This window comes from Alosa alosa, chromosome 10, assembly GCF_017589495.1.
Source record: "Alosa alosa isolate M-15738 ecotype Scorff River chromosome 10, AALO_Geno_1.1, whole genome shotgun sequence".
Taxonomy (NCBI): domain Eukaryota; kingdom Metazoa; phylum Chordata; class Actinopteri; order Clupeiformes; family Clupeidae; genus Alosa; species Alosa alosa.
The window spans coordinates 24,361,836-24,385,291 of NC_063198.1; the positions used below are offsets into that span (position 1 = coordinate 24,361,836).

The following is a 23,456-nucleotide window of genomic DNA, read 5'->3' on the forward strand; positions in this document are numbered from 1 at the left end:
GGAAATTATTGTTTTTTCAGTCCTTTCTCTGTCTGTTTTTTTATATGACTAACTCAGATTCGTGCATATAACCCATGCAGATGATTCAGTCACTACTGGAGGAGAACAGCCATGCCATGATGCTGAAACAACACACTGTCCATCTGACCAGACATCTGACCAGACCTTACCCTCAATCTGTTGCCTTCGCTGGAGTAGGTTGCCGTTTTGTCTCAGTTCAGTGGAAGGGGCAGAGTCATGCAAGTGGGAGGGCCAAGCGAAGTGATACACAACTGAGCAGGTAAAATCTCCGCTTATTAAAAAGGACATTCAATGAATCCAGTTCAAATAAATAACTGTTGATGTCTGACTCTCTTCAGCATACTGATTTGTGCTGTTTCTGTTTGCTGCTTCTTGTGGAAAATGCTATGCAGTTTCTCTACAGCCAACAAATTTGATTGATTTGATTGTTGTGAGTTTCCAAACATTGGGCTTCTATGCTCTTCATGTACAGTATGCACTGGTAACTAGTTGTCCTCCATTCTGTGTTGTTCACAGATGATTGGGGCAGGATGATTAAAACTGAGGCAGGACTGGGGTATGGACCTTGACACATGGATACGTATCCACCACCTGATGTTGTATGCCAGTGGGAAGGAATCTCCTCATCCACCTAGACAATGCATTGTGCTGGATCAGCAGTCACCTCCATGAAGATCTTATCCCTCAAGTTCTTGAGATAACTGTGATCAGATTACCTATCAACTACTGTCTGGCTGCTCTTGCACCTACTCTAACATCTGCCTGGTTCCGCCCAGCTCACGTGACTGGCCTATTGTCCTGTTCACATCTGCCTGATTCTGCCCAGCTCACGTGATTGACCTATCATCCTGTTCACATCTGCCTGGCTCCGCCCCTCTCTCTGACACTGATCTGCCAAGCTAATGTTCTCCCCGCCCACATGGTCACAGTCCCCTGCCTTTGTTTAGCCCCACACACAGCTGTTGTCTGGACCAACTGCCTCTGTCTCTCTCCTTCCATCTTTGCAATTTCTGCTGCCAAGATTTACCTATGTATTCATTTATTTCTTGATTTTGTTTTGATTTGTATAATTGTAATTGGATCGATATTTTTGGTGAAATGCGGTAGCCTGCCAACTTTACACAGAAACATTTGTTTACCTTGCCTTTATAACTCTCACCCCACAGCACATCTTTTGTTACATATCAGGGAAGTAGAATTCAGAGGAACTCTGCCCCCTGGTGGCTTCCTCCTGTACACCCCCCATCAGTACGGCCTTACTGGCAGCGAAGCCTCCCTGCCCTCTGGTGACGTGAGAGAGAGTAGGGCCTAGTGTGCACAGCTGTGGTCTGGCCCATACATGTTGTTACCTCAGTTCAGCATTCTGAAGCAGCCCACCTCTATGCAGTCTTCTGAGGGGTTAGTGCTGTTACCTTTCAGTTACCTTTGAGAGTACAAATCAGAACAATTTCATTTAGTGAGTGTGTTTGTATGTGTTTCTGTGAGTGTGTGGTGTGTGTGTTTCTCTGTGTGTGTGTGTGTGTGTGTGTGTGTGTGTGTGTGTGTGACATTTATCATAAAAAAAACAGTATTGAATCATACTGGTCAGCTGTGGACATTTCTGGAGTTCTGAGCATTCTCCTTTTCAGAGCGTGTTCTGGTTGGTCTCCTAGAGAAGATCCTGCGCCTATGCAGATCCTGCGCCTATGCTCCCTCTTCCAGGGTATATTTCTAATGGTGCTTCAGCTGGTGCTCCTGCTCATGAAGGCTTCAGATCCAGCAGTCATGACGACAAACCTAATGTGATCTGAAACAATAAAACCCGAAAAACAACAGGTGATCTCGCCGACAAGCAACACTTGAGCTGTTTGGTGAGTGAGCTTCTAGCTTCGGCCTCTCCTGCCCAGTCCTCTCTGGTCAAACAAGACTGTTTTGAACAGAAAAAAGCAGCTGTCTTTTTGGATCCTCAACGTGATCCTGGGGCAGCAGAAGTGTACTAACAGATAAAAACAATCAAAACAAACAATGATGAAGTAATCTCAAGTCCTACAAACCATCTACTGGTTCCTAAATCTACAGCACAGGCAAATGTGTTGGGAACCGCGTTCTTAGATTTGGGTATCTGTTCTAATCGTTCATGGTCAGCTCGCCTCAGATGACCTATCTGTTCTATGAGATGTGGTTTGTGTGTGTGTGGGAATCTGTAGCTCGTGGAGTCGGTGCCCTTTTAGTCTGTAGTGAGGGTCAATCAGTCCCCACAGCAGTACCGGATGACCAAATCCCTTGGCCTCTCATCCATTTGGTTCAGCTCATCCCCGAGCTGTTGCACTGACCCCTGCCCTATCTCTGTGACTCCTTGGTGTCCCCTTGAACTTGGTGGCCTGTGCCTCGAGACATTATATATACACACATATATAAATATACATAGATAAATATATATATTAAAAAAATAGATATATTTAAAATGTGTCTTTACGTGCTGAGAAAATAGTGACTTTAAAAATAATTAGAATGCGAAGAGAACTACTTTTTCCCCTTTTCAGTGTGGCCCTCAGTATTTTAATCTCTCCTACTGTCAAGACTGGTGTTTGTCAGAGACTGAGTGAGTGTGTGTGTGAGTGAGAGTTTTATTTCTTCACTCATCATTAACTCTCAGAGATCTTACTCTGAGTATGAAGTGGCTTAGAAGAGAAAGTTCCCTCATCTGGCAGCAGAGATATATCAGAGTTCTGCTCATAAGCCTTAGCTGCTGTTCCTTGAGATTTAGTTGATCTCAAACATAGGATTATTATAGTGGTTTCCGAGTGTTAATTGGATTTAATTGGATTTTCTTAATTGTCATTTTGGACAAACATTCTGCAGTACTGGTACATTTAATAGGCAACAACAAATAAGGTTGCAACATTCAGCACTTGGCCCAAACAAAGAGCTAAAGTTGCTTATGTCTGCCTCCAGTAGGTCAGTCTTAGTCCTGCATTAATGGCTTGGTTAATTCAAAACTCACTATTTCACGTTTATCCCCAATGCCCAGTTGCTTGGGTTGCAATGCAATTAGTCATTGCCAAGATTTTATGACAAATATGTGATGCAGTAGTAGCAGAAATAAGAAAAGTGCAGCAGAGCCGTCAACCCAATCATGCACTGGTGAGTGAGGACTATCATCGATACTGTTAAAGTGGAAGTCTAAACACCTCAGTCACTAAGACATTGCCTACTGGTTTTCTCTGTTTGACTTTGTCTTTGTTTGTTTGCTTGCTGTTGTCCCTCTGCTGTTCCTCTCTGCTGTTGTGAGGTTTCGTGTGGACCATGTCTGTCTGGGTGTTTTAGAATAGGACACCAGAAAACTCATTCCATGGTAAAACAATAAGGGAAAAAAAGTGGATTATTAGACTGTTAGTGCTTCTTCTCCCAAACCCTTCCAAAGGGAGGGAGGGTTACTCTTCCATGTTCACTGGTGTTGTGGCCGTCGTAGGAGTCCTCTGTTCACTGTTCAAGTCCCTTGTTCTCTGTCAGGTTGATGTGTGTAATTCCGAATATGTCTGTCAAATTGACTGTCAAAGAACGCTGTGGGTGGACCCTCTGGCTAGTGTCATTTGTTTTCTGTTTGTGATTCTGTGTTGGTCAGTAGTCAGAAGTCAGTAGCATGTCTGCAGATTACACAATGCAAGACAGAGGAAGTCCAGACCTTTCACTTTAACTGAAGGGGGATAGATTTGTTTTTGTTTTTCTATCCTCCCTGTTCAGGTCCTTTACCACTGAATACTTGAAGTAGCAGGGCAGTCTTCTGCTCTGAGATTATTATATAGTGTACATGGTTGACGAAAGAAAATAAAAAAGTGCTGTTGCATGATCATTTTTACTTATTGTGCCAACTAATAGTGTGAACAACAATTTGAGAATACTGTCTTGGCCTCTATGCAGAGTATGGTATAATAGTACACCATATCATGAAAAGGTGGGGCCTTTATTCAGTGGCTCGGTAAATCTACAAATTCTCAGCCATGGGATGACAAACTTCATGTCGCACAAAAGGCCTGGTGGTAAGAAAAAAGTATATCAAAGAAACGTATGACTCTTCCTGTACATGTTTGGCTCTCTTGCCCAGTCGCTTTTTTGTTTTTCTTTAATGATGTCAAAAATGCAAACCTCTGGATGAAGCAAAACACTGTGACCAATGCCAGAAACATGTTTTCTTTTTTTGTTTTCACTTTTTTAAAAGACAATTTGTTTATATATTTGTGTTTTTCTATTTTGTTATTTCTATGGTTTAAGCATTTGAATATGTACGTTTGAGATTGTAATATTTGTATATGTAAATGTTTTTGCGTTGTACAGTAATGATTTAGATCTGAGTTTAATGTGAGTGTCCAGCATGCTGAATGATCACTTGTGTGAACGTGGGGTTAAAGTCCCATGGTGCATCAGTCCTCATACGATAAATGCATCCGCATTGTACTGGTGTGATGTGTTTGAGAGTGGTGTGTCCTCTCTCCCCTGTCGTATCCCTGTAGGTGGACAGCCTGTGCATTTGTTTTTTATGAAAGTGAGTTTGCATGTCTCTGAGGTGTTGTTCAGCGAGTTGAGAAATGAGTCGACGGTGCATGTGTTTGTGAGGCTGTGTGTGTGGTGAGGTGCGGTCGGGTCGGGTCGGGTCGGTGCATGTGTTTGTGAGGGTGTGTGTGCGGTGAGTTGCCGTCAGGTGGGTGGGTGTATTTGTGTGTGGGTGAACTGAACATTAACCCTTCAGCAGGGGAGTTTTAGATAGATAGATACATCAAAAAAGTTTTGAACATTCTAACAGAAGATTCTGTTCTGCAACAATGTAAGGTTCTAAAAATAAACCCAGATATTCTTTAGAATGTTCAATTTCACAACATTCTCGTCACACCAGTGTGACGGTATCTGCTGGTCTGGGACTGAGAGAGAGTTAAGGGTGAGCTGAGACTCTCCATCAGGAGAAACTGATAGAGGGCAAGTTTGACTGATATTATTCAGCATGGGTACTGTTTGTCATGTTTGGTGTTTGTAAATCCAATGAGGCTGTCTCCAGGGACACCTAGCTCTGATCCACCCCCTCCCCCCTGGTGGTTGTTATTGTATGTGTTCTATCAGAATATTACTGAGTGTTGGCCAGCTTGTTTATATCCATTCAATAAAGGTGAATTTCTTTCTGAAGTAAGTGTTTGTCGTTGTGTAAGTTTAATGACTACAGAAAATATATTGGCATTGGATGCTGGAAGTAGCCTACCAAAAGAGATAGTTCTTGTATACTGTATCAGATTTTTAACAGAGGACATTACATTTATTTTGACTCTCAATTTTATAATGTGCTTGTATTAAAGTCAGAATTTGTTATTATTCTACCATGTTTTTTCATGAAAAGGGGTTTGTAGTTTTTATACTGTCATTACACATTTAATTACCACATAAACCCTTCTCCAAGCTGATTGTTATTCAAAACATGCATAAACTATTTACTACCGGTAATTATTCATTTACTAATTAATAATGATTTAATTGTGGCTTTAACAAACCGTGTGTTATATCAGAGAAACAATATTAACAATTTCCCACAGACTTTAAAAGTTGAGAATGACCCAGAACTACAAACAGAGGAGCAGAGAGAACTTGAAACTGTAGCCGTCAGTGGCCACCTGTTTGTGCTCACCAGTCTGTCCGACCGGCCAAGTGCCTGGGAGACAGCTGCCTCCGAACAGGCTCACAGAACAGATATTTGGAACATTATCTGGAAGATGACATGGGGAAGTAATGCATAAGTAAAGTGTGTAAATATTTCCTCTACTATTGGGTCAGTAATGAACATTAGAATAGCGTTTTGTTTGCAAATGTTTGAGTAAATACATAGGCATTAATAAGCAATTGTTTTTATTGCAGTTGATTTAAACTTGTTCAAATTCCATGTGAGCATGAAACAAATAAGGGAAATAATGAGGTGAATCAATTAGTTATGGTCAGCATCGTGCCTTTCCAACTACACAAAGGGGCTAATCTTCAAAGCCTGCACACAAATCTGGTCTGGGTGTGGTGGTACAAAAGTATAAGTATATATACTCTTTTGATCCCGTGAGGGAAATTCCCATAGATATGCTCAAGGCGACTCACATAAATGTAGGTTATTTGAGAACCTGTCAAGGGGAGAATAATTGACCCTCAAATATTCCAGACTCAAAATTACGGTTACCGAGTCAACAGGCTTCCATTGCTTCTATGGGAATTGAGCCCACACAGCCATTGTTTGTTTGGCTAACCTAGCAGCAGTAACATAGGAAGGCAGGACTTAACAAAGGCTCAATCAAAGATCTTTGATAACTAACAAAATAGAGCAACATAATTAATTTCCGCTTCAACCCTCTCTGGATCAATCATGCCCATTTATAGTACTGTAGAGCCATTCATAACCTCAGGACAGGCAATACAGAGTGTTGGACACACTCAGTCCCAGTAAAACCCCATAAATAATAGGTATGTGTGTACTTTTGTGCATACTGTATGTTGATCTGTATGTTTGTGTGTGTATGTGACTATGTCCAGACAATATTAGCGTCCTCTCAACATGGAGTCCAGCAGTTGATCGCCTCTGTCTGAGAACCAGAACCCTGCCATGGCGGCCACCGCCCCCATGAAGATGGAGGTGAAGACCATGTCCCCCTTGGCCGCCAGCGTGCCCAGAGCACAGAGGATCACACCGAAGAACATCTGCTGGAGGACCTCTATTTCCTCTTCCTGGATGTCATCAAACAAGCCCTTCTCATGAGCAGCTTCAATCACATAGGAAAGACGAGAAGTCATTACGTTTTTGGGAATGTACTCTATGTGCCTGAGCATAATGTATGCAGGAAAGCTATAAGACTGTTGCATTAGCGGTGCCATCCATACAATGTGGTTTAGTGACAAAGTTAGCCCTTCAGAAGTGGTAAATCTCCTAATAGGAGAATCCCATGGCTTACAAAACAAAGTCGGAAAAGCTCTTCTTTTCGAAGGTTTACCACTTACTGTGTGTTAACTTACCCAGGTTTGGCACTAAACTGAAGGTGTAAAAGTATAACCTGACCTTAACCAATACATGGTGGGACTTTCTGAAGCTAGACTTTTTCACCTCTGTGACTATCTACATACTTGAAAAACACTCCAGGTCTGAATGCAGAGAGAAACAGATGAGGAGAGGGATGTGTCCGTGTTCCTCACCAGATGTCTGAATGGCTTTACAGACGCCATCTTCCCTACGGAACCCTTTAGCACACTGGCAGTAGAACGAGCCCTCCTTGTTCATACAGAACTCATCCAGGCCAGGGCACATCAGTTCATTCTCACTGCACTCGTCCACATCTAGAGGAGAGATAACTTTGGTTATTTAGGCATATACCAAACCCATTAATTTTTTTTACTGTAAATGTAACCTATATATCATAACCTAATATGAGCAGCCGTGGCCGACTGGCTAGGGCTTCAGGCTTGGAACCGAAGGGTTGCCGTTCAATCCCCGACCAGTAGGAAAAATGTGGGCGGGGGAAGTGGTTGAGCACTGCTCTCCCATGCCCATATCCACGGCTGAAGTGCTCTTGAGCAAAGCACCTAACCCCTCACTGCTCCCCGAGCGCCACTGTAGCAAGGCAGCTCACTGCTCCTGCTTAGTGTGTGCTTCACCTCACTGTGTGTTCACTGTGTGCTCTGTGTGTTCACTAATTCAAGGATGGGATAAATGCAGAGCATACGCAAGTATACTTGGCCTATAAATCTGATTTACGTGTAACATTTTTTTTTTAAAGTATATTTTTTTGGGGCTTTTTATGCCTTTAATAGAGAGAGTCGGGGTGGGATCCGGAAAGGACCACGGGGCGGGAATCGAAACCGGGTCGCCGGCGTACGGTGCAGGTGCCCCAGCTAGTTGCGCCACAGCTGGGTCCTACGTGTAACATTTCACATTTACATTGACATTAACCTGTGCTGTGATGTGAGTAGCGAAATAAAACACTGTGATTGAAACTGCTGGCCAAAGTAGCTGAGCTCATACCAACACATTTTGCGCCAGTCATCGTGTATCCATTGGCACATTTCTTACAACGAGCTGGTCCACTGCCCATACACGCTGCACATGCAGGATCACATCCTATAGAGATACAGAAAGAAAAACATTAGGAGAACAAAAGCAACTTTAGGGCGCACAATAGAGTACTGAAGCTATGACGTGGCGTTGTCAAGGCAGCAATTTCACTGGTGTACTGGTGGCATCACATTACTCTCAGTTCTTAATACACTGCATCACTATGTTTTCCACACAAGCCCCGACATGTCCCAAACAGTCTGAATGTACCAAATACAATGAATGTCCCAAAGAGTCTGCATGTCTGGTGCATTATACCCTGTGTGCGCAGTTGTTTCATATTCCACTCTAAATTATGCACAGTGAAAAAAAGACGTCACTGCTTGCGATCTCAGACGTGCATCCCTAATATCTGTGTTCTCACCTCTGCACTCGAATGAGCCCTCAGTGTTAAAGCAGTAGGTGTTCGACGGGCAACCGGTCAGCTTGGTGTCACACTCATCAACATCTGCAAAGTCCAACAGGGAGGAACACCAAAGACTGTAATATAGGTTCAGACTGACATGACCTCACTTCCTCTTTACTCTTGAGCTCCTGTTCACTCACCCACACAGTGGCGATCATGGAGGCTCCAGCCATCTTTACACGCAAGGCATGTGTGGTTGTCAGGCCCACCGCAGGCTCTGCATGAGTCGGAACATTGTTGGAGCAAGACGAGCCATGGGAGAGACAGGCACAGGATGGCAGACAGGGTGGACTTCCACAGTGGCAGCATCACTCAATGAAAGCTACGATGGAAACAACGCAAAAAGAACCATGTCACACTGCCTTCCATAAATATACAGGGAGATGTGTAGGGGCTATTGTTGTGGAAATCCAATATTCAAAACTCAGCTATGGATGTAGAAATATGCCCCAACCCATAAGGGGTCTCTGTTGCAAAACAATCGTTGTACTGAGTGCAAATGTAATACATTTCAATTAGAAAGTTCTAGGTATTAAAAACAAAAACACAAGCACACACACACAAATACAAGATCAGGTTAGACTTATACCTACAGTATATCTATCAGATGGGTAGAGTGAAAATGTAACACATTTTAACCAGAAGGATCTATGTACCCTATTTAAACACACTCTCTCTCACACACACAGGGATGTAGTGGAGGCTAAATGCAGTTTATCCACTTTTGAAATTTCAGAAATAAAGTTCATCCACCTCTTATTAGAGTTTATCCACCTGTCAAAAGTTTATTCAGTAATGGCAACTTTTAACATTCAAAAAGTATACTGTATTATCCACATTCACAATATGTACACTCATAAACACTCTAGGAACCATTTAATACCATTGGTATTGTTATAAACATTGGACAATAACCTCCACCATCATCAAACACGTAGTTCACCTCACCGTGATCACAGAATTCATAGTTTACCCAGCTCTTATTTTACCACTACATCCCTGCACACACACACACACAAAGATGAGATCTGGTTAGACTTATATCTATATCAAGTATCAGGTCATAAACCTGAGTAGGTTAATTAAGACTCAGTGGTATAACTCCCAAAACTAGAGCCCTATTATCGTTTTGTTAGCATGAAGCCTTAGCGCTCTTCTTTGTGGAGGCTCACCACTTACCTAACTTAGCCAAGTTTGTGACTAAACCACTTGTAGTGGACATCTACTGTGTAACACAACATGCATCTGTAAAGAGGTTTGTTGAAAGGACATGTACAGGAGAGATTATTTTAAAACAACAAACAAAAAGAGAGTGAAACAGATTGTGACAGCACACTTGTTTTATTTTCACTCCCATTATTTATTATTCGTAACGACACTCACAAAAATACTCTGTTACACTGTGTTTCACCTGCTTCCCACAGTCATGTCAGTATCCCTTCTAATCAACGAACTGTTTGACGAGTTGAAGGCTAGTTTCAGGGTGCATATACTGTCACTATATATTATTATACATCATTATTACAAGCCTTCACCAAACCGATAACCCGTAGACGTAGGAACTGTTCGTTTAAACGTGCGTAAAATGTTACCGGTGACAAGGCAAAAATAGCACTTTTATTTCGGGTGTATGAATCACAACTGCTAGAATTGCACATGGCCCTCAACAAACACTGGTTAATCGAACAGTAGAATGACATGCCAAAATGACTCAAATACATAAAATGATTGTTTACCTCTATCCATTAAAGGTCTCATAGAAATATCTTATTGCTTGTCTTGTGCTTCCGTTTCGTGCTCCCAACTGCGTGGGGGAGTGTCATCTATAGCTTGGTCAACTCAAACAAGCGCTCGGATTGGTTGTGCTCTTCCGCTCACTCACTGGAGTGTTGTGACGGCCAATGACATGCCATCTTGAGTACCACTTACTGATAGCTTTTTTATATTTCTAAACATAGCACACATGATATGCAAGCAGTTTCTAACTCGCCGCTGGTCAAAAAATTAGGTCGTCAGATGAATACAAATTCCTGCAACTGTCCAAGTGAAGGCTGTTTCTTATGCAAAAATAAAAATTTCCAACATTTACATACTTCATCAATAAATTCATTTTATAACAGAAACGTGGGCTTGATAATGCCAATTGACAAAGAATCATAAGCAGGACCAAATAAATCTGGACGGAACCAAACACACTTTACATTTTAAGAGGTTCCAAATTATACAACATATTGTGTTGTGTACAGACATAATAAGTGCTGTGATACAGTGCTGTGATACAGGTCTGTGGCGATGGCATCGTCATGACAGCCATCATGTTTAAATGAGGAAAAACTCAGGGCTGGAGAGGCACTGCCTCACCAGAGTTTGTTAGTGTCCTGGACAGCCACCTCCCCCTGGGTCTCGCAGATACCCCACCAAGCCCCATGAGAGAATCCAGAAAAGGTTGACTTTCTGCAGGCAGGCTGTACAAACTCAGGCCCCGGAACAGGAGTGGCAGGCCGGGGTCTCCTCCCCCTGGGGGGAAGGGGCTGTGAGAGTCAAACTGCACCAAGGAGAAGATTCTCGACGCACAGCCTCTCTGGTGGTCCTCCAGCAGGCAGCCCAAAGCAGCAGCGAACACGTCTGTGGGCGGTAAGGCAGGTGACGGAGGAGCTGCGTCCCCGTCTGAGTCTTTGTCTCCAAACCTCCCGGCGCGAGGCCCTGTCCAGCCCTGCCAGGTCCACTCCTCGGCCCGCTCCAGAGCCGTGCGGCTCAGTACCACCAGGGCGCGTCCGCCCGAGGAGCGGAGCAGCTCCATCTGCGCATGCAGCCAGGGCACGGGGCCCAGAGCACCCTGCTCCATCAGGTTCCAAAGGTCCAACGACACGGCGAAGCCCTGAGTCCGCAGCGTGGAGCCCAGCACACACACCTGCTCCGACAGGGACCCGTCCTCACACGGGGGGTGAAGCAGCAGCACATGACCCCGTCCTCCTGTGTGTGTGTGTGTGTGTGTGTTAGAGAGAGTGCATTTGTTTGAGAGTGGAGGGGGGGATGTGTGGAGAAAAAGTGTGTTTTAAAAGTGCTTATTTTCCAACTAAATGTATTTCATGGGGAGGGATAACAGATAACAGATAAGCATACATATCCATACACACCTTGGCGAAGGTTCGTTCTCTGCCACTTCTGGATCCACTCTGTTCAAGAAACAGAAATTCATATGAACATGGATGCCATGCCACAGTGCAGCAGGGCCTGTACACTGTAGATACAGCTAGGAAGCTGCTCTTCAAAATCAATATAAAAAGCTACACCATGTGCCCATATTTTCATGTGTGTGTGTGTGTGTGTGTGTGTGTGTGTGTGTGTGTGTGTGTGTGTGTGTGTGAGTGTGCGGGTTTGTGTATGTGTGTGTGTGTGTGTGTGTGTGTGTGTATGTGTGTGTGTGTGTGTGTCTGTGTGCATGCATGTGCGGATGTGTGCATGTGTAGATGTGTGCATGCATGTGTGTGTGTGCACCAGTGTATGTGTGTGTGTGTGTGTGTGTGTGTGTGTGTTTTTTTTTGTGTGTGTGGGTTTGCATGCTTCCCACAGATTCTTCACCTGTCCACATGGTTCAGGACAATGAATCCATTGAGTAAGGGATAATGTATAGAACGCCGGTCATTATTGGGAAAATAAGTCCCGACAGGGCGAACCGGACCGGTCTTGTTCCGCCCTGAAGGGACTTATTTTCCCATAATGACCGGCGTTCTATACATTATCCCGCTTATTATACGGCTACTTGCCAAAACGAAAAAATTCCACAATATGTCTCTTTACACTTATTTGTTACCGTTTCGTCGTGGCTTTTGCTGAGAAACAAATAGTTCGCAACAACACACGCTGAACTTGAATCAAACATTCTTTAGAACACAGCTGATCAACCGTCTGCTTTCACTTTTGAATGAAGTTCCAATGCAAGAAGTGACCGGAATACTTTCGGAGTGATATGATCAGCAGCACAAAACCCGTTGCCATTGACAGCGGTAATTATATGTTTGCAGCGGTAATTACATTAATTTGTTTTACCGTAGAACGTTGGGAAATCCTATTCAAGTCAATGGAGTGTTCTACTAGCATTGTGAAGAGCCGTATAATAATTAAAGATACTGTAGGGCCAACAGCCGTATGGCCAAGAGAAAAGGTTAGATGTGGCCAACATCCCCCTGAACTTTCACCTGCGGCCTTTAGCACTGGATGCAACATTCCAACAACCAGACAGTAGAATCTGAGATTATCTGGTTCATATGCTTTACCACTGTTTTCACAAAATGAAAAAAAAAAATTGAGAAATAGCCTCTGCTTACTTCTTCAGCAGGTAGGGGCTACCTGGGATGACGATAAATGACTGAAATCAGCAAGGAACCAGATAAGGAAGTAATGTGGGAGAAAAAGAAGAAGCACTTACTCTCAAGAGTTGTCCTCTTTGAATAAAGTCCAATGATCAGAGTAAAAGGCAGAACCACCGCAACGATTGGAATACTCCAGTGCCATCTTCTGGCTAGGTAGACATATTGCAGAGTACAGCCCGATAATGATTCTCACATAAGGTCAGTGGTGTATGATCATTAGTAATTTTTTCAACATACTTCAGACTCTCTAAACAAAGGAAATAAACAAAAAAAATATTTTTGGTGGGAAAAAAATTACAGTAATTTAGATCCTCACCATGTTTTGGACACAATGGACCAAATTCTTCTCCCATCACCTCCATCTGAAATAGAGACAGCAGGGTGACTACTAGATAAGGATTAGGGGTTATTTATTAACCATTATCCATTTTTTTCTATTGTTCAATTCTACAGCTAATTTATTTGATCAATTGTATATCATTGCATTTTTATTGAATATATTTAAGTGAATAAAAGTGTGTTTTGTCTTGTTCTGGAGAAGACAAGAGAGTCCTTGAAAAGACACTTACCCTAATGCAAAGAGGATGGTGAGGGCTGACATTCAGGAAAGACCCGGATAACCTCTGAAAGATTCAACAGCAGGAACACAGTCATTCATGTGCATGTTTACAGTTCATCTAACTTACTAACTTAGATCACTTTCCTATTGTCAAATCTAGTCTAGTGACCTGTGAGCGCTGGAGCTGAAATTACGTACCCATGATCCATTGTCATTGCTTATCCAATCGTCACCTCCTTCCGAGGTGCCATTCTCCACATCCCGACAGGTCCCACCAGGCCCTAGGTGGCACAGCCTCACGACCACCTTCTCCTGGCACGGCACACTCACCTTCCAGCTCAGAGCCAGCACGCCGCTGTAGGTTCGGCTGAGCACCACGGATGCCGTGACGTTAGCCAAAACATTCTGACGTAGCACTGGGAGAGAAAGGGAGGAGTTGAGAGGCAACTTGTCTTACAACAGCAGCTTTACGGAATCACATCGTAAGCCTTAATACTGCTAGGCATCTTTTACAGAAATGTTCTACCTTTGTGGATGTCCGCAGCCAGTTTTTCCTAAAGAGACAGTTTTCAGAGCGTTTTCCCATTTTGTTCCACCATGCCTGATCACAGAGATGTTGAGTTACATAGTTAGATAATAACAATAGTATTGCACATTACAACGATGGGGCACATTAAAATACATTGAACACAGTCACATTTAAAGGAGAAATCCGGTGAATTTTCACACCGTTTCTCAAGGTCACCGATTACTGTCAGTATGGAAAAAAATGAAAAACAATTGGTTTTGCCTAGCTCGAGTTGCTACAGCCAGCAGCTAACGCTGCAAGGCAGCTACAGCGCTACACTCTGAGGTCATGTCGTAAGCCCAGCTGTTTCTTATGCAAAAATGACAATTTCCAACATTTACATACTTACATAATAAATTAATTTTAGAACAGAAATGTGGGCTTGGAAATGTCAATTTACAAAGAGTCATAAGTGGAACCAAATACAAACCAACTTTGTATCATTTGTTGTAGAAATCCAAATTATACAAAATATGTTTGTGCTGTGGACAGAATAAGTGCTGTGATATACAGTAGGTCTGTGTACACATGTCCCCGATTGTTTCCATTTTTTCGTACCGACAGTACTCTGTGACCTCGAGAAGCGGAGATCTATGTGAAAACTCGCCGGATTTCTCCTGTAAGTAACAATTAAAAATGGAAAGCCCTATGGCAAATGACTAAAAGCAGTTTATATTGTGTAAGGTAGCTTGTGTCCAACTCTTTAACATAAGAGTATATTCACACATATGGTAATTTGCATTACACATGCTATGTTGAATCTCAGAATCTAAATATTTCAAACTGTATTTTATTTTGCAAATCATCCATTTGCACTGTAAGGTAAGTGGAAGTAATCAATAGTTAAAAATGCATTTTAGATTTGACCACTAAAATATAATGTCTATTTTTGTAACAAAGGTACCCTAAAATGTGTATGTCATAGCTTTCTATGAGTTTACAAATAATGTGCGAGTGTTGTCATGTAATTACCTGAAAGCACATGCAGGGGGTGACAGAGTGCAGTGGAATGGGTCTGGGAAATGGCTGTTGGGATATGCAAAGCATGTCAAGTGGGGAACAAAGCTCACCTCTATATCCCCAACAACTAATAGTGAGTGTTGTTAAAAAAAAAAATGGCCTTACCTTGCAAATCCCTGCCCTTTCTGACTTAACACAAATGTTCACCTTGTCCGTTTTGCCTTCAACTTTAATATGAACTTCCCCTTTTCTCAGGTCCACTTCAGTTGACAGTTTAGGTGGATCTAACAATCCAGCATAACAACTTGGATCAATGTGTTGGATGTGTTTATCGTTACACTTAAATAATGAAATCATCATATCATTCTTCAAACAAAATTACAGCATAAATGTTTGGCTTAATTTCATTCAATAGAATTTACACACATTCTCACTGAATGATCACAGGAACACTGACACGATGGACTGTAAACATTTTAACCATGTCTTACCAACACAATCTTTGAGCTTTGACTCTGTACAATCTGTGGAACACAACCAAAAACAACATCAACATTCCATCATTGCAAGAGCTCTGCTCTAGAGATATTAAGGTGAACCACAGCACAGTAGGCCACCACACCTCTTTCATGTGGGGATGGCATGTTCACCATGTTCAACATTTTCAACGCTACTGAATATCGCTCAGTAGCACTTTTTATGCCAGTGATTAAAACAGGGTATCTGCACATTTTCTAAGTGCAAATTTAAAGACTTTTAAGACCTTTTTAAGACATCTAAATGGAAAAATTAAGACTATACCACGGCAAAAACTGTTTTATGCAATATTTTTTTCAAAGGTAGACTAAGCTATTTAAATATTTTAATAGGCCTATATAATTTACTATGTGCATCTATTGTCCCATATGCAGCACAGCAAATCAAAGTTGATCCACTACTTTACATTTTGCACACCAGTTGTATTTAAACCAACCAAAGCTTGACTGAAACATTGTAAAACCATTGACTTGTTTAAAAAAAAAGTAAAACCACCCCATTAATTAAGAGATAGGTCCTCCTCGCATGTTCCTGCTGAAAAACTGCTGGTTTCATCTCAAGCACGCACATATTATCAACACATTTACATATGCGTTTTTTTGTAGCCAGTCGGCGACATTAAAAAAAAATATTTCACAACTTTTGCGAAGTACTGGGAAAGGCTGGCAAGCAATCTGCAGACAGATATTACTGGTAGGCTATTATAACTTAGACAGATATTTACTTAGGCTAGGCCAGCAACACATGCATCTTAACATCTTAACGTGTATTTCCTCCTGATTGCGAAAACGTTTGTTTTCTTTTTCTGTCGGTTCGTGGTTCCTTCATAAATTGTGCAGCAAATTATCAAACAAGTGACAGAAGCACCGCACATAATTTGACCAGCAGTTTGTGAAACGATGCTGCGTCCGAGCAAAGATTCTAGAAGCCCAGCGCAACTCCAAAAAGGAGATCAAATGAGCGTTGAGGCTGCGCCGGACAGGACTTTTAAAATCCATATGTCCGGCCACCCTATCATGAACTGGTTAACTCTTTCTCCCTCTCACTCTACCGCTCACAGACCTGCATTATCTCAGGCCTTGGCTACTCTGTCTTCTACACCTTTAACCTTCACACCTTTAATGACACCCGTGAAAGACATTGTCACTCTGAAACCACTACACTTCCTCCAGTAGCCTCATAGTCACTTACACAATTGCGTTTAAAAAATACACGAAAAGAGGTGGAGACATTTCACTCTCTCTCTTGCACTTGCTGGCGGTCCCATAGCTTACACAAATTTAATACCTCCTTTTCAAATTCAAGACATTCCAAACAATTTAAGACTTTTTTAGGCCTTAAAAACCGAAAGTTGCATTTAAGACTTTTTATGACTTTTTAAGGATCCGCGGGAATCCTGTTAAAAGAAAAGTCTTATGGATGTCTTCTAATATGCAAATCAACTTTTGTTTTTTATATGAACAACGGTAATAGGAAGTAAACACTTACTTGTGGCTATTGTGGGTACTGTGACGGTAGTTGTGACCTTACGGATGGAATCAGCAGTCACACGCACTATGCTGCCAGCTGTCAAACCCTTCGGTTTCAACAACACACCAAACCACTGTACAGAACGACAACCACAAAGACAGCACATTACAACACCCAGTGGCGCAAAAAGGGACATTCAACATATGAAGCACAAAGGGGCGCTACGCCGGGGGGCGCGCCAAAGTCATGGGGGAAATTCCATATAAAATATAAGAAAGAGCGCATTTGCTGTCATTAGCAGTTCTTGTGTGATTAAAACATGCTCAATTATCATTATTCACACATTTTAGACCACTAAGACAGGCTACAGTTAAGGCCAACATTATAGACCCTATGGACCCCGTTCCATTATTAGCATCATAGTTGGCCCCACAAGGCTTCCGTTTTAACATTCCATATGTTATTTTAATGCAGAGGAAGCAGATTGGGAACCAAATACAACGTTCAAGCATTGTTTTTGTTTTTATTGTTAAAAGGGTCTATAGCTACAGTAGGCGCTCTCTGATGTTGCTCTCTCAACATTTACAGTATAAACCCAAGTTGGTGAGAGGGCTCTTTAACATTGGCTGATTTGTAACATGGCCAAGAATATAAAGATTACTACTTTGCCTCCAAAGAATTGAGTTGGTGAGTCTTCAATCATCCGTTTCCCTTAAGCTAAGCATTTCCATGAAGCATATAGATGCCGACTGAAACTTTATCTATTCCATTTAGATAGCTACAGTAGGTGGCAACCAGGCTCATAATGCACTTTTAATTGCAAACAGAAATGTCAAGCTAGCAACAAGTCATTACATGTTTCCATATCCTAACAATGAAGGCGGTTTGTAAAATCTAAATATTGTACTGTCAATGTTCCAACAAACAAGGCTAGCGTTGGATCAGCCTTATCCTTTGTGCAAGAGCAAGAGCTGGCAAAAGGTCGTTATGATAACCGTTTGACTCAGCTGACAAAGTGACAATGCACCAATTATCAAAACTTCATCAAGTTAAAAATACACAGTAATAGTGTAAATTATTGGCCTTTTGTTTTACTTAAGTTGTTTGTGTTACATTTTGGTTTTATCATTTAATATTGATAAAATGGGTAGTTGCACCCTAACAACAAAAATGGGTAGTTGCACCCCTTACAACAACCTGTGGCCACGAACATGAGCTGCTTACCTCAGTCTGCCTAGGATGCTTCCGTGAAGAGTGGACAGCACACGCCACCTTGTAACAACGAGGGAGCCCTTGCGCGATGGTGTAGCACAAATTCAAGGAGGCAGCTGCAAGGAGCAAAACTGGAACGTCAGGGCAATCAGTCAAGAAACAGTCAGCCACAGTTTCAATGCACAGGAAAATACCGTGAAAACTTGAATACAAGTCTAGTCCAAATTATACGCAGGTCCCTTTCGCTGGCCAGGTTGGGACAAGTAAAGGGAGGTCTGAATTAGAAGCCTGGTCTATTATTTAATGGAAGTTTTTTGGCTGTATACAGCCTCTTAAAGCCCTCCAGATCGCCTGCTTGAGCTAGTTCTATGCTGCTTTGATATGCTGCACTCAAAAATTAGAGAATACGCCACTGCCTAAAACACACATTTTTCACTGATGAATGGCAGGCAGTGTTAGCCAGAGTTCCTACATGTTTAAATTTAAATCTCTCTCTCTCCCTCTCTGTGTGTGTTTGTGTGTGTGTGTGTGTGTGTGTGCGCAAGGTTCGCCTAGATAATACGGTGGGTGCGAGTTTGAGTGTATTTGACAGCGTTAAGGGGGGGTTCACATTGTACACGGCATGCGTTGCGCTCACCGCTAGGTTGCTCTTGGTTGAGGTGTTTGTTGTGGTTGCCGACGGGCTCAGCGCTAAAGACCTATGACTTAGAGCTTGCTGCGGTCAAAGTTCAACATGGCTTGAACTTCAACTGCAGCACGTGCAAGAGCGGCAAAGCGGCAAAATGCGTACAATGAAACCCCGGCTTCAGGGTGTGATTGCTTTATTAAATTTCACTTCACTGGAGAGTCCCCACCTTGACGTAGCTTCCCGCTACCTATATCGCCGCCGGCCCTGTCTCCTGGAGCTAGATCTAATGGATCATTTGTAATTTATATGTTATTGGACAGCCTAATTTTTAGTCAACTTGCCAAAAATTCACTCACTTTGAAATAATTAATCTGGTAGTATTTCCTTTCTTTTGCTGAGCAAAAGTTTTGTGGGGAAATAATTTAAGACCTGGCCCATATAGACGCCAGGTCAAAATAAAAGCAAGTTGAGCTCAGCGACCCAAGCAAATGAAAGCCAGGGCTACTAATAATCAAGTTTTTATGGTATAATAAAAGTCTTTCATAGTACATTGCGCCCAGCCCATGAAAAGTTTGGTGCAGACACAGAGCTAACCCAAGAAACCATAAGCCTCTGTACCTGCCTGGGGCAAATACAGACCAGCCTTTGTATTTCACACTTGAATTTCAACGTTTGTAGGCTGTATTTACTGATATTAATTGATCAGAACTAAAAGCAAAATAATAGGCTTTTCAAATGCTTCTTTAGTCCCAACTTGCTTGTAATGACTCACTGACAATCTCTCCCTCTCTCTCTCATACTCGCACACAGACACACACACAACCTACGTTCTTCACTTGTTGCAATAGAGGTTTGGGGCTCCACCTCTTTTTCCCCTGCTGTTGAGATTTCTTCCTCGGGGTATTCTCCATCATCTTCATCATCATCACCACCACCATCATCATCACTTCCAGGGAAGGAGTCATTAGTGATGCTGAGCTCTAACTGCACTTGTAGACAGAGTTCATACATACTCATACTGCTCTTTGTAGAGCAAAGGCAGACTTCGGCCTGGATGCTGAGCACCTTCATAGAGTGTGGCCATGGCAACAGAAGAGGAAACATGCTCTCCATGGCGCAGACCGACAGACCCTTTAGGAACATACCACAGTGAAACACAGAGGTGTTAGTAACATGTAACAAATGCGGTCTTCTTAGATGCATGTTCCCTCTGACGTACTTGCTTCCTTCCATGGTCAAAAACAACTGTGGCTTATAGGTGCAATTCCAGTCACAGAGAACACACATTTGGAAGAACTGCCTTAGAGGCCAATGCTGCACAAGAGCACGGGAGGTGTGAAACAGGACAAACTGGGTCTCCACAAGCTGTGTGGAGACCATGATTCCAGTGTGTGTATCTATCTGGGAGATCACAGCAGAAATGTATGCAGTCACTGGAAAGGATTGTTGTGTTCACTAAATCTTTTTAAGCCTGCGGCCTCGGTTAAAACCATGCCTCTGCACAAAACCTGAATTTCTTCCTGGCTTGATCGGCAATACTGTTGTTGAGATTGGGTCTGGTATCAATGACTTGGTCTGTCAAAATGACAGACAAATGACAAATTCTCTTCAGATTCAGAATATGCATTTCCCCACCATAGCTATAACATTTAGTTGTAGTTAGATTAAAGTTGAGTCATTATGATGGGCAAATTCCCTTGGGTCACAATTCATCTTCCAACAGAATAAGAATTGAGGTGGGAACCTATTTTATTTGACATGTAATGTACATTATCTAACTGTGCCAAACACATTAAACACCAAACACCCTGCAGCAAGATGAGAAGACAAATAAAAAAACCTACATATTGCATTAAAACAGCCTAAAACTTGGTATTGTTTTTTTTTTATTTTGCTACTAATAGTTTTAAACTATTCATAGGTCAGGGTTAATCGAAAAGCAACATTATTTTGCTTTACTTATTAGCAAAATGACTATCCTGTTCAGGTACTTCACATCTTCTTGATTTGCTGATATCTACTGAGGTGGGCTACTTGGGCTGATATTCTTACCCATTCAAAACCTCTTTTGCTTAGGTAAGGTGCTATAGTTTTACAATCACGGCACTTTGTTTCAGAAGACTCAATATTAAACCTTGACATGTCATTATTTGTTTTTATTCAATAGGCTATACATCTGTTTAAAGATAATAAATACATGGTAAATACATGGTTCATGGCATGTTCATTAGCAATTGTGAAACATGAAACTCAAAGTATGTTGGAGTGGATATCTGAAACAAATGTAGTCTCTTGGCATCAGGCAACAAGGTTAAATATTTGTAAATATATTTGTAGGATGTAATATGGTTGCATGTGTTATCATACCAGTTAACAAGTTGCTCATTCTATTGCATAGCCTATTTACAAAAATTACCAAATCAGCTATCTCTCTCTCTCTAAAGACATATTTGATGGACATTTGATTGAACTAGGCCTACATTCCAAATAGGCCAGCTCACAATTTCTTGATAAAATAATGATGCACTGGAGAGCACTTTAAATTTCGTTGTAGGCCTATCTGTGACAATGACAATAAAGACCTATTCTATTCTGGCTCATAATAAAGTTTTTTTGTTTCTTTGTTTGTTTGTGGGTAAAAAGAAGCTGAGTCAACACCAATACCCTGATTATGAAATTACCAATAGCATACCTCGGATAGGTTGAAGGGGTTCTGCGAGTCATATTCCAACTTCTTCAGGCGAGCAGAAGTGTTTATACTAAACTGAAGAATGATCAGTAGGGATCCCAACAAATTCAGCTGCCTCATAGCCATCGACAGTTTCAGTTTCCTCCTACCGAACCTTGCGTCGTAATTACATAGGAATTATACATTTCCCCTATGTTGGTACGACTGACCACATCACTGGCCTACATGTCGGGTAAATTCATGGATCCAAAAGCAAACCTGTATGACAAAAACGGAGAATCTCTGTCATTGTGACACCAGGGTAAAACGGATTTCCTCAGTAATAAATGTTGGTTTTACATTCAATTCAAGGCAACTTCACGCAGCCCCATTAAAGGAGGTTGATCCGGACCGACAACAATTGAGCACAGTATTTTGGTTCATTAGCCTAATACATCAATTATATCTATGCTAGGCCCACTGTCTGAACATGTTTGAAAGTAAAGATGACATGCCCGTTTAGGAAACAAGGCTATTCGATCACAAACGGAGCAGATCGTGTAGCCTACAGGTAAGGGCACGTCCTAAGAGCCAACCCCAAAGGAGTGACAAATCCGCTCACGTTTCAGGATGTGGAAACTTGGAAAATCTTACAATTGGTAATATTGTTGCCTGTTGAGTACAAAAATCTTGGGATATTTAACTTTTAGCCCGTTATGTCAGGCAAAAGGCCTACATTTTGAAATGTCAATTAGCTTAAAATAGTCAGCGAATAAGTAGCCTAGGCTACCCAAGGCTGATGTTACTCACATTCGAAGTTGACAGACACTGTAGTTCCTTGTAAGTAAGTAGGCTAACACACGCTAGCCTACTGATTGTAGGCCTAGGTTAGATTGTCCATGTCACCCAGCTCCTAAAAACGGTAGAACGTTTGCATGGTCTGAAGTTAGTGGTAACAAAAACAGTAAGGTAGGCCTACTACGATTAGCTCCAGTAAAACTAAACTTTTGCCGAACGCGACAGGTGGATGATTCAATGCGATGACTATGCGGAACTCCTCCCCTATATCTCTGACGCAATGCTCTCCCTGAAGGTGCTGGTTTACTGGTTTACTCTTATTTAAACAGCGGGTTAAGTAAATATCAATATTTTACTGCACCCCACCCAGTAGGCCTACCATACCGTACCATATTGTTTTAAATGCACAACACAAGCACATTGCGAGGTGGGGATAGGGCCTATTAATTTCAGGTCTTAGAAGTTGTCACTTTAACCAGGAGTGTGGCCTAGTGATCAAAGTCAAGTCCAGTCCAGTGCGTTTCCCAAAATCATAGTTGCTAACTATGATGCATACTATAGAGTCACTGCCAAATTTGTTGACAGTAGGCTATTTGAGTCACACGTTACAGATACAGAAATACAAAATTTGGTCGTATTTCTGTCACGTTTTAGTACCAAATAAATGCTAATAAATTATGTTCTTATTTCTTAATTTTCCAAAATGAAAAACGTCATATGTGACAATATGAAGCTTAAGTGTTTGTGCATGCGTAACTCACACGGACTCACATTTGGCAGTGAGACTAAGGTAGTTGCCATCATAGCAACTATGCTTTTGGGAAACGGACCTCAGACTGTCACTAAATCACAGCCGAAGACAAATGCGTGGTTGTGCGCTTGTATTCTTTACTGCGATTCCCATAAACCAGCCTAGTTCTCAGACTCCTTCTAGTGGTAGCCTACTCCAGGAGTACCAATGTTCGTTTTTATAAAGATGACATAATAACTTCAAATTATATACAAATATATAACATCCAAAATCCTTAACCACGCGATCACTGAAGTTAAATTTAAACTATTTTTGATGTTTGGTAGGCTTAGGCTATGCAGGTAAAACGAATCTAATGAACCAAAGGCAGGCCAAGGCTAGGTGAACTTGGCTATTAAACGGGA

At 41.9% G+C, this 23,456-nt stretch overlaps 3 protein-coding genes across 3 annotated transcripts in view; 1 reads left to right on the forward strand and 2 right to left on the reverse strand.

Moving 5' to 3' along the window:
- The window catches only part of erc2 (ELKS/RAB6-interacting/CAST family member 2), a 51,185-nt gene extending 46,010 nt beyond the window's left edge, over positions 1-5,175 (forward strand). The window contains exons 21-22 of the mRNA XM_048254522.1: positions 81-280; positions 538-5,175. The gene's annotated coding sequence lies outside the window, so the exon portion shown is untranslated. The remainder of the gene's footprint in view (positions 1-80; positions 281-537) is intronic.
- Positions 5,176-5,869: 694 nt separating this feature from the next.
- On the reverse strand, positions 5,870-10,857 carry LOC125301745 (protein disulfide isomerase Creld1). Its single transcript, XM_048254461.1, has 6 exons — positions 10,265-10,857; positions 8,669-8,850; positions 8,487-8,570; positions 8,033-8,128; positions 7,207-7,347; positions 5,870-6,779 (listed from the first exon to the last, which is right to left on the reverse strand). The coding sequence occupies exons 2-6, from the start codon at positions 8,835-8,837 to the stop codon at positions 6,559-6,561; spliced, it is 711 nt and encodes a 236-aa protein (XP_048110418.1). The 5' UTR covers positions 8,838-8,850; positions 10,265-10,857; the 3' UTR covers positions 5,870-6,558.
- Positions 10,858-13,470: 2,613 nt separating this feature from the next.
- On the reverse strand, positions 13,471-22,549 carry il17rc (interleukin 17 receptor C). The gene is made up of 11 exons (XM_048254456.1): positions 22,314-22,549; positions 21,528-21,782; positions 19,663-19,966; positions 18,220-18,323; positions 17,014-17,128; positions 15,480-15,512; positions 15,154-15,272; positions 15,001-15,054; positions 13,987-14,061; positions 13,659-13,876; positions 13,471-13,524 (listed from the first exon to the last, which is right to left on the reverse strand). Exons 2-10 carry the CDS (start codon positions 21,648-21,650, stop codon positions 13,799-13,801), a joined length of 1,005 nt encoding a protein of 334 aa, XP_048110413.1. The 5' UTR covers positions 21,651-21,782; positions 22,314-22,549; the 3' UTR covers positions 13,471-13,524; positions 13,659-13,798.
- Between the last annotated feature and the right edge of the window lie 907 nt (positions 22,550-23,456).